The sequence below is a fragment of the Sesamum indicum genome, linkage group LG8 (genome assembly GCF_026168435.1).
Source record: "Sesamum indicum cultivar Baizhima isolate 11 linkage group LG8, ASM2616843v1, whole genome shotgun sequence".
NCBI classification, from domain to species: domain Eukaryota; kingdom Viridiplantae; phylum Streptophyta; class Magnoliopsida; order Lamiales; family Pedaliaceae; genus Sesamum; species Sesamum indicum.
In genome coordinates, this window is record NC_142664.1 from 22,716,696 (window position 1) to 22,728,524 (window position 11,829).

At 33.7% G+C, this 11,829-nt stretch overlaps 2 protein-coding genes across 4 annotated transcripts; both read right to left on the reverse strand.

The window, feature by feature from the left end:
* Positions 1-205: 205 nt before the first annotated feature.
* On the reverse strand, positions 206-4,445 carry LOC105168463 (Protein kinase superfamily protein). 3 transcript variants are annotated; one of them, XM_011088555.3, is made up of 9 exons: positions 4,232-4,445; positions 4,058-4,163; positions 2,663-2,734; positions 2,353-2,466; positions 1,996-2,274; positions 1,769-1,882; positions 1,146-1,218; positions 954-1,019; positions 206-411 (listed from the first exon to the last, which is right to left on the reverse strand). In XM_011088555.3, exons 3-8 carry the CDS (start codon positions 2,723-2,725, stop codon positions 982-984), a joined length of 681 nt encoding a protein of 226 aa, XP_011086857.1. In that variant the 5' UTR covers positions 2,726-2,734; positions 4,058-4,163; positions 4,232-4,445; the 3' UTR covers positions 206-411; positions 954-981. The 3 variants fall into 3 exon arrangements, with proteins under 3 accessions (XP_011086857.1, XP_011086855.1, XP_011086856.1); XM_011088553.3 differs by lacking the exon at positions 4,058-4,163 and having other exon boundaries at positions 4,232-4,443; XM_011088554.3 differs by lacking the exon at positions 4,058-4,163 and having other exon boundaries at positions 2,663-2,775; positions 4,232-4,443.
* Positions 4,446-9,517: 5,072 nt separating this feature from the next.
* GILP (GSH-induced LITAF domain protein) lies at positions 9,518-11,493 on the reverse strand. Its single transcript, XM_011088556.3, has 3 exons — positions 11,102-11,493; positions 9,890-10,016; positions 9,518-9,807 (listed from the first exon to the last, which is right to left on the reverse strand). Exons 1-3 carry the CDS (start codon positions 11,338-11,340, stop codon positions 9,724-9,726), a joined length of 450 nt encoding a protein of 149 aa, XP_011086858.1. The 5' UTR covers positions 11,341-11,493; the 3' UTR covers positions 9,518-9,723.
* Positions 11,494-11,829: the final 336 nt, after the last annotated feature.

An 11,829-nucleotide genomic window follows, 5' to 3' on the forward strand; every position in this document is an offset into this window, starting at 1 on the left:
GGTATTTGTATAATTAGACCAAACTCAAGGGAGCATCCATGTAATACCCAAAAGTTACTATCACCGATGACCTCTCTTACAGGAACAACTTAGAAGAGGAAAAAATAAGCATCAAGGTTCATGATCTGGAGAGAAATTCATCGAGACCACTTTGATAGGGCGACAATGGCTTAACATACAATCAAGGAACCAAAAAGAATCAAAATTTAAACTGACGAAGAGCTAAGGTATTTACTTGGGATAAATGTTTGATGCATATATTTTGCTCTTAATAAGCAAGAACCAATATGAACAATACAGAGAGGACAAATAATTCGCAATAAATAAGATCTATCTTTGATCTTGAAAAGAAGTGCAAGAAAGATGAGTGTTACAAGCCCAACAAGTGCCTCCAGTCCTTCCAATACATCTCTGCACCGTAAAAGCAAAACGAACTATTACATAAGCTACAGGTTTCCATGGCATTAACATATTGAATAACATGAGAGATATTAAAAAATGCGGATTATCAATATCTAGTGGGATAATAGTCCTTCGAGTGGCTCCAACTCTCGACAGTGTTTCAAATCTCACTAGAACTATTCATCAACTTTTATCCAACAATGAAATTGAGTTGTTGCTCTAAAATTCTTCAACTCCATTCGAATGGGAGAAAATAAATTATGAAGTTTCATATTATTTTGGCCTTACCTTCAGGGACTTTCAAAGAATGATGTTAACAACTCGTGATGTTAGAATCCTATATCACAAACCTAACATTCTAAAAAACCCAATATTGAATACTAAAGTACCTTAGTGGAAAAAACTGGCTTGGAGAATTAGAAATGATGTAAATGTGTGGATACAAAAGGAAAAACTCATTTGTGATTCATGCTGAGATGTATTCAAATGAAACCAGAATCATGTTGGCAACGAAACATTCGGTCATTATCAACAGAAATACTTAGTCTTACCTTCGTCCAGAATAGATAGTTGAAGAGCTCAACCAACCATTGTGCGTTTTCTTCCTCTTTGTCGCACTAAAACATATCACCGCACATCAACAGATGAAACAAGAAAAAATTATAACAATACAGAAGCCATTAGATATCATTTCTTAGAGAACAAAAGATTATGTAGAAGCCAAAGTATGAAAGAAGGAACACCTTGGGCTAGCTTGTTCAAAGTTGAGGACCACTGCTTTGAGGATTTCCTGTATGCAGCTAGGATTTTGTCCATCTAAACAATGTAAAAACAGAAAAATGGTTATTCTTTCTTTCAATGGCTTCATTTGGACTTTGAAACAGAGTTTCAGGAGATGCTGGAATAGAAATTAGCAGCATAATGCCCAGATGACTGTTTAATGTAATGATATATGATATATTAGGCATGTTGACACGCTCATAAACATTTTCCAATTTCCACTCTCATCCTAACAAGTTTTTTGCCATAATACAGGAAATACAATCTATGCAAGTTCTCTATCTAACAGCTGCTTAACCCCACTCTCAAAATGTTAGTAACTGTTGAAAAAATGACCATATCAACTAATACACAGAAAATCTCGCACAAACTCCCGCAAACAAAATAAATATGGGTCATGCACAAGTTTACATTGTTTTCAACTAAAAGAACAAGTCAGTGACACAAAAGAATATTGATGACCAATTGATAATATTTCTAATAAAAATTATTAAAAACATAAAAGGACTCAGTAGCTTCATATTTTTTTTTTATCTTTCCAACAATCGAGTGGCATCTGAGAGTATGTTAGATCAAGGACTCTCACCACATTTCCACATGAAGAGTGCATTGATAGCAATGCTCTTTCGAGAACATATAGATCAACGGCTTTATCTTCCGGAAGGGTTGAAGTGAAGCTCAGACCAAAATCAATAAGCACCTTTCAAAAGGATAAAAATTCTACATGAATTATTATTCCTTATGAAAATTATTTATAAAAATGAAAAACTTGAAACTTGACCACAAAGATAACCAAATGAATTTATAACCTACCAGCTGATTGGTACTGTTCCGGATTAACATGTTTGATGTTGTCAAATCACCATGGACCAGCCCACCATCATGTAGTTTACCAATAGCATCACCAATCTGTGTTGCGATGTCATTCAACCTTTCTTCAACAATACCTTGCAAACCAAAGTCAAGGAATATGTCCTTCACTGCCTGACCCTCAACAAACTCAAAAGTTAAGGTATGCAGCAAAGGATCAACAGCATAGAGAACTGGAGTTGATACTCCAAGCTTTCTAGCTTTCGTCATGCACCTAGCTTCCTGCTCAGCAATGGTAGAAAGTCAAGTAGGCAGCAAAGCACTAAAGAGCTGCATATAAACAATACTTATAGCACTAACCGCATTCAAACGTTTGACAGTGAGCTTTGAATCCAATGATGGATGCCTATATTTTTTTGAAAAACGTTCCTTAACAATAGACCTTCTGCCAACAAAAGTCGATTCGAACACTCTCTGGAAAAACAAAAACAAAAAGATCACCACATGAGAAGCGGAGAATTGGTCTGTCCCTATTAATTAATAAATGTTCCTGAAACTATTCATTGGAGTTAATGTATTGTTTTCATTTAGTAATCCCAGAGATAATTAATAAGAATAAGTATTTGCGCTATGATGTTCTATAACAAACCACAAACGAAAGTTGACTTACAGCCTCAGCTCCTTGCTTAATCAAAACCAACGAACCCTCTACTCCATCTAACTTGATCTCCATTTCAAAAAACTACCACAAAGCAATTTATCAATTTAAAGTTGATGGTACAACTGCAATAGCACATAAAATTATAAGATAAATGACAAACCACTAAAATACATGAAAAGACCATAAGCCAAATGAAACCAACCAAATGCCTTGAGCACAAATCAATTTACTGTAGGCAAAACCAATCAATGGGATGACAGAGGGGGAGGCGGGGGGAAGGGGAGAAGGAGGAGGAAGGCGATGGTGCAGTGGAGTGGTGATCGGAGCTTTTAAATTGACAATTAACTAAGTGAAATTAGTTTAGTTTTAAACTCACTAAGTGAAACTTATGTAAGTTTAATATAATTAAGTTAAATTACTTTATTTACAGCTCTTAAGTTGAGAATTAACTAAGTTCTAAGATAATGAAGTTAAAGTAGTTTAATTTTAAACTGACTAAATGAAATTTAAGTAAGTTTAAACATTGAAATTAAATTAGCTTAGTTGAAGCTTTAAGTTGAAAAATGAACTAAGTTTTAAACTAAGTTAAACTAAAATATATGTTTAGAATTCTAATCTACAGTCATAATCAACAATGTTCATCCAACCTCGTCAATACTATCATCGTCCCTTCCACCTCAATGTACCAAACACATACTAGAATGAACCACAGAAACTCGAGCAAAAGGTATCGAATTTCACCTCATAGTTGGCCAAGCAAAGGCAGAAGTTACTTCAGATTCTTAGTGCAATTGACTAATCATTTGCAGTAAACAAGTCTTGAATAATTCAAGGACAACCACCAGTGTCACACTTCATTAAGACATCAAAATCTCAAAATGCAAAAATGATGACTTCACACAAACGAAATTCCCACAGGCCCAAAACCAACATATCATTCACTGGATTAACAGAAGCAACATATGCAAGAGGAATTGAATGTAGTCCTAGGTTAAATAAAAAGGGAATATATACATATCTGAAGTAGTATTATTTTAATATGCTGCAGATCTGCAATAAAGTAACACATCCACAATTCTATAACACAAAACAAATAAATTTGAATTATAAATTTGTAGTGAACAAATACCCAAGTCACAGCAGACCTGAGAACAGAACAAAAGCACTCACCTAATGAACAAAATAACCCAATCCTAAAACAAATGTTGGGTTACACGAAATAATAAAAACATAAAAAACAAATTATCAGGGTAGCTAAGAAGGGGGCGTGGCGGAAGGAAGAAAGAATGAAATATCAGCGGTTAACAAGAATCTATTACTGCAAAAAAAAAAAAATAAATAAATAAATAAGAAAAATGGAAATTCAAGCAGATAGAAAATAAAATTGAAGGAAACAAATAGCACCGAAATCAGAGGTCTTTGGGCGAGGGTCTCCCTACCACCTCTGATTCTCCTCCGGGGGTTTGGGAATGGATAGAGTTCACTTTATATCAACCTATAACTAGTAGACCTATACAAAGACTATAGTTTAGCATTTACAAATATATTTCGTTATCCTATTCTGAAATTCAGACTCACCTGGGGGAATCAATCTAAGTCTGCTTGGGGTTGGGGCGGCGGTTTTGGGGTGGGAGAGAAGAGAGAGCGGCGGAAGGAGAGGAGGGAAAAAGAGAAAAGAGAGAGCGGCTGAAGGAGAGGGATAGGCCGGCGCGCGGGTTAGGCCAGTTAAATATATTTTTGCTGTGATTCAACATTTGCGGTTTTTCAAATCTTAGTGTAAGCCTAAGCCCCTCAATCCCATCATCATCAAACTCATATTTTGAGTCTAAGGGCTGGTTTACACAATTTTGGCTGTCTTTTCATATATTCATAGTTTTATAATTTATAACTAAATAAATTAAACTTAATGTGTTCCAAATAAATAAAATATACGAATAATTATGGCATATACTACGTATATGTATTATTTATATTATGCATCCCATAAGATAAAAGCAGGAAAAATTACATTATTTATACACAGCTACTCTTGATAGCTGTTTTTCTTGCTATAAAGAGCATTGAATAAAACAATTTTGCTAAAAGGAAAGGGATTCGAAGATTTTTTTTACTACAATTAGTAATGAAAGTTATTTTTACTAAATTTTTTTTATATTTATGCATTTGTTGTCTTTGCTATGTTGTTATTCTTAGTTTTTTTTTTTTAAATTATATTATATTTTGTTGTGAAGATATGGTGGAGCAAAACAATATTGATATTGTTATATGTTTTAGAGGTCAGCTAATTGATTCATATGACTGTATGGGTTATGATCGGTCTCTATTCTATTTTATAAAAATGTGTCATAGTACTACGTTTGTTGAAGTAGAGTCAATCATGTATCAAGAATTTGGCCTAGATAGGAACGAGTTTAACTTACAAATATATTTTAAATATATAATATAATGTTGCTGGAAACCTAGAGATGATGTTGCTAATTAAGAGTGATTGAGATATACAATTTCTTTTCATTTCGGTGAATGCATATGTTAGTTCTCTCATTGATATTTGCACTCATTGATGAATAATCATTCACTTCATGGAGATGGTTCGCAGAAATGCTTTTTGAAACATCTACTTCAAGGTGATGGGGAGTGCATTTGTCTAATTTCAGCTCAATACAGTACTATAATAAATGCAATTAATTGTCTCGCCTTTAAATTTCCTCGTGGAGTGCGTAAGTTCTGTTACGATATGTATGTTCGAACTTCAATAAGAAGTTCAACAACATTCAGTTTAAAAATTTTTGTAGGAAAGTGAGCGTTTGAACAGAATGTTTGCAAGTTTGATCGTATTTTGAAAGGAATGAAAGGAGTGAATGGGGGATCATACAATTAGATGGGAAGAATTAATAATGCACTGTGGACGTTACTCCATGTGGTGGTCAGCGAATCGTGTTCTAATAACAAATATGTCTGAGACAATAAATGAAGTGCTAAAGGTGCTAAACGTCTACCCATACTAGCAATGGCGCAAATAACTTTTTCATGTTCAGTAAAATACTTTATAGAGCGCACAATTCGTTATCATAGGATGATGAACTACAACTAGCAATAGGCTGGTTATGCATTCAAAATATTTGAGGGTCAGTAAGCCAAGGAGTACACCATATTGTTTAGAAATTTGACTATAATCAGCAATCTGCCTCAATACTAACATTAAGTTGCATATGTGTGAGTACTCATACTTATGCTGTAAAATTGAAGTATCAAGAGTGTCCATGTGGCAAGTGCGGAACATATGGAATTCCTTGTTCGCGTGTGATCCAGGTATGTCGACATTTTGGAGTAAATACTTCTAGTTTGTTCCATCATATTACAATATAAGACCCTTTCAAAAAAATAAATAAATTATATAATAAGACATATGACCGGAGATTTGAGTCTGTATGGGGGAGGAGTACTATGATCTCAATCATTTTCGCCTTGTATATAATCCCACTTCGTGAGTCTATTGAGGCCCTGGAAGACCTATTACAAAACGAAATAGTCCAAATGGATAGACTATAAAATTGTGCACGCCAACAGTATCTAGCATGTTAAGGATTAGCCACCCATTAGTGTAATTTTGTAATTGATATAACAAAGGTTTTTGTAATAAATACTTATTTTCAAAATTCAAATATTACATATTTCTTGATATTATATAAGCAGTCCTATATACTAGTAATGTCCACTGGTGCCACAACCTTAACGTTGCCAATTTCGTCGTTGTACATCACGAAAATTTGGTTGTGTAATTGTATTTAAATCGACATCCTCAAATGGAGCATGTCCGTCATGAATTTGTCCATGGGCATAGTTGCCCGCGTACTAACTTGATGGGACAAACATCTCCACCAAGTCAAACACTGCAAACACATGCTTGTATTGTAGCTTCCGTCCCATTATTTGAGAATCGTAATAGTCCTTATATTCTTTTAAAATAGACATAGTCCTTATATTCTTTTAAAATAGACAATTTTTTTAAAATTTTAAATCGACATTTATGCATTTCTGAACTTTTTAAAACAATATTATTTGTAATTTTTCTTGACATTATTTTAAATAATTTTTGCATTTGGGAACAAACAACTTTATCCATGATAAGTACATGCAGATCCATCTCATCACTCATAACTGCCTTATGATTCCGACGAAATCAGACATCATTACTTCTCATCTCATCGCTCATTGATCAGTGATGTCTTTAAAATCAGATCCAATTCACGAGTAATAATGAGAAGAATCAAGTTCTGTAATTGAGAATAATATTTTGTTTCTACTGAATTATTAATGGGAATAAAAGAGCATTCGATTGTATAAATGTTCTTGCAGAGTAAGCCAAGAAATTTGAAGTCAAAGGATGTTCGACAAAGACTTCTGGTGGTATCTTCTCCACTCACTTTTGTAAAACAAAGTCAAATGATTTTCCATATATGTTATCACATGACGCCAAGGTGCAAAACTTTCAAACTCTGAGTCTTAACATCTTCGGAAACAAAAAAAAAAAAAATAAATAAGAAATGATAACAATCTATCTTTAAATTTGATATAATTATAAATATTTTCTCGTTGTTTAAAAAATTAACGATCATCTAACAATTTGCACAATCCTTTAGTCTTTATTAAATTTCATCTATTTTTTGTAATAAATAAACCAAAATAACCTTATGAATTATGAATTATAATTTTATTTATTTTTAAAAATTATCTTATGGACTAAATGGACATTTTTGCAAATTTTTCCGTCATCGCCGACTTTTTTTTATATTTTTTTATTTTTTTAAAATAAAAAATACAGTAAAAGCAAAGTTGATAGCTGCCGAGGTCCATTCAAAAATTACGTAATTTTATCAAACATTAAGAGGTATTGATAATTCTTTAGAATAACAAGAAATATTTATAATTATATCAAATTTCAAAAGATCTTGTTGTAATTTATCCAAAATAAAAAAAAGTTGGCCTTTCGTGTAGCGAAAGGTCAACAAACCTTTGTTGCCGAGGGTTGAAAGTATAAATAACATTAAAACTCTTTAAAGCAAGGTACAAAAATATAAATATTTTTTATTCTTTGTAAAATTATAGACACACCCACTAGAAAAATGTTAGAGCAACATACTTTGTTAGGTATTTGTGTAAACTTGTTGACATGGAAAATATACTTTGTAATTACAACTACAACCTCAAATAGTATAGTTATAATTTTGCAAAGAGTAAAAAAATTATGTCAATTTTTTATCGCTGAATTAAATATGTACATATAATTACAACTTTAAGAAATATATTTATAATTTTACAAAGCGTAAGATATGTTTATGTATCTGAAGCTAATATTTCTTACAATTTTAAGAAATATACTAGTAATTTTACAACGCTGTGTCTCAATATAATTTACTCTTTGTACCATTTATAGCTTCTAGAAGAAGTTAAGTTTTAAGTTCTTGTAAAAATTAGTATTATTTATCTACAATAATAATGTGATAGTACTAATAGATAACTACTTCCGGATAATAATTTGTGTATGGAACTAAAATTAGACAACAAACGAATTATAATTTATGTCTTAAATCAAGGGAAAAAGCTTTTCAATTATTTAAAAAAGAAAAAAGAAAAAGAAAAGAAGGGTTTTTAAAGGGGAAATTATGAACATAAACATACATGTAGTATCTAATTTGCATTGAGGCTTATATGTTTCATAATATTTAGCATCAAATTAATAACATCTGCATTGCAAACGGGACATCTCGATATATGTGTGAAATCCCTAATAACAATCATTTAAATTCGTTTGGATAATTCTATATTACAAATTTCAAATTGTTCAACTCTCATTTTGAACTATATTTTATAGAATACTAATGAATTTGAATCCATTTAATATGAATTTATTTAAAATCTTTCTTCCAATTCCCTTCCATCCAAACACGCATTAGTTCAGCTAAATTCCTTCACTTCCCAAACATGGTACATGCTCAAAAAATAAGCAAACCTTATTCCCTGAGCAATAGGTAAGCATTCTTATCCAAGATTGGTCAACTTTACTAAAAGGCTGACCTATAATATGCACATTCTCAGAATAAATTCCAGTCACCCTTACATACCACCAGTATGACAATATCGTCAACTTGCATGTCGATACGCTTCTCTATCGTAAACACACCCATGGCTTATAAATAGACACAAATATATGGCACTTTAGGCAAAAGACTCAGTTCAGTATATGAAGAAGTCTGAGAAGAGGTCTGATCTTACATGATGATAAAAGAGTTGGATTTGGTAGCCAAGGATGACTTGCCTGTAACCTCAAGTATAGCACACCACATTGCCAATCCTGCAGTTGCTGAGACAAGAGCAAGACCAGCAAAAATTCGAAGCCCTGGACTTTGGTTCACAGGCAGTCTCCTTGGCTAGTCTGATAGTCTATTATCTCTCATGCTGGATCAGCTCTCTATCATGAAACGCCTGATAAGCAACTTTTGTTCCTGTCATGATAATATCCGGAATTATGCCAGAAGAAAGGTATGGAGAACATTTTAACCGTTTGATGTGAATAATTGTCAACATTGATAAGAAAGAGGGCATTACTCTAGGTTCTGCATCATTGCATCATGTATGAATTCCTGGGGAAGAACTGAGCAGCATCATTACAATTATGCATGAATGTCTATGCATAGGCAGGAACAGAATCTTGCATGCTGCTAAACCAAAACCAAATCACAGACAAGATTCTACATACCGTTAGCAGCTTCCTAATAAGCTCTCACTTAGGTGGAACTTGCAGATTATAATTCTGATTTCCATGACTGAGGCATCAAGACCAGAGAAAAGAAACCACAAGAAATATGTACCAACGTCCAATTTGATATTTATTCAAGAGTTACAAGGAGAAGACCTATATCCAAGATTAGAAACCTTCTACAGTAACTTCCATTCACAACCATATACATATCAAGAATAGTAAGATTCCATTTCTTGTGAGGTTCACCAGCAAAATACACAGTGCACACAGCAGAACAACTATGATGCCGTAGGGCAAATAGATGGATCTATCAGGCAGGTATTGCAAAACTGCGTTCCACCCAGTTCGTAGGATCCGCTACTATACAAAGATCAGTCTTCTCAAAGTCAGCAACCTAAAAAAGAAGCAAAACCATTTCAGTCCGCCTCTACAGTTGAGTGCATAAGGGGAGAAAAAAATTGACCAGAAATATTAACCTTTTGATTGCAGCTTGGACAATAATGATATTTGTGCCATAGACAGTCCATGCTAGGCAACAGAAAGCATACTCCAAGCATCATTGGCATCATACAACCAACAAAAGCTGCTCCACTTATTTTTGACCTGAATCACAAGCAAGAACAGAGACTGGAAGAGTAAGAAATAACCATATAAAAAACAAAACAAACAAAACAAAGTCATCGGTAAAAAATAGTCCAAATTTCGGGCTTAACATTCTGATCATTATTGTATCACTGTTACATCCTCCATCAACTGAAAGTTAAGCTAATCAATATGCTATAATGTTTTACTAAACACTTGATCTAAGTCTCAATGCAGCCTGCATTATTTTGGTTATTCGGATTCTATATCCTTGATCAAAATGATAACTCTTCTGCTGTTATTGGAAAAATCCATTATTAATACCTTTCATAAGCAGTGAAGTCGAGAAACCTTTTCAGTGAATGAACCCATTTTGAGTATGCTAAAATCAGAAGGCAGTTAGTTGATGGGAGCATTATATTTGTCTGTGAAACGAGTACCAAATAACTCCATATTAGGAATGGTACGAAACACATCTATGTTCCCTCCTGTTTGCCCAATTTCATTTACTAGCTTTGGTGAAAGGATACATTTCATGTTTCGGCTAATCATTGTAAGATGCATATAACTAACATAATAAACAGGCAATAGAAGTGGCAGTTTATCGCCTTTAACTTGTTCAAAGCATCAACTAACAACCATCTAACAGCTAAAATCTTTACAGTCCCATTGAAGAGAAGAAATTGGGGCAGCAAAACCTTTATCAAGGAAAATTCAGATCAAACACAAAGCATTTTTCCTTTTTTTACATCATTGAGACAAATTAAACCTGATTGTCAACCGTCTCAGTCCATGGAGACCAGCTGCCTTGTGTTTGAGTAATCATTTCTATGCGGTCCAACAATTTCATCCCCTAACTGAAAAATTCGCTGCCAGATCAATTTTGTCGAAACAATTGTAATTGAATGGTGACTGATCACCTTCCTCGAGATGAATCAATAATTGCAAATCTATGAACTACGAATTTTTACAATAACTTTTTCCAACCCGACATATTCTCATAAATTAAGGTCATCACAGAATTTTGACAAACAAACAAGTATTTCACAGAATTAACACAAACAGATTTATAAAAAAAAAAAAAAAAAGGAATTGGAGAATCTTACTTGACGGCTGTGACGCCGGAGCCACCGCAGTAAACACAATCAAACGGCGCAGGCGTATCCCGGTAAATAGTCTGTTGAATGGGAACCCCCTTGGGGTGGCCGAAGATGGCGTTCGGCGGGATCATACCAGCCTGATGAGGGTTTTCTGCGACGTAGTAATGGTGGGCCATCGGCGCTTGGTACGCGGCGTTGTACGGGATGCCGATCACCGGCTCCACCATCTTGGACGTCTTCTCCATGGCTGCTCAAATTCTTCCGAGGAAAATAAACAATTACAATCTTGCAATTATAATTTCTCTTTATAGAGAAAGACGACGAAATTGAGGAATTTTCCAATCAGGAGGAATTGTCGTTGGTGTACGCGTAGGGGTTTCAATCTTCTGGAACGAGAGGAGGTGACCCGCCATTGAAATCTTCCTCAACTGGGTTCGGGTTTAGCCCAATGTCTTGACGGGTGGGCATTGTTGTAAGTGGGCCGAATTGAAAGGAAAATCAAATCTGTATTGCTCAGTATTGGGCTGTCAATAGTAACAAAATTCTTTCAATTTCCAAATATTGTATTTGGATTTGAAATCATAGATTTAAAATTGTTGGTAACAATCATTTGGATACGTTTGAACAATTCTTCTATTTTAATTTTGAATTAAATTTTGATAGATATAAATGAATTTGAACTTCCTTTCAAAAAAGAATTATTTAAAATTCTTTTTCTAAATCCTTTTTTCAAA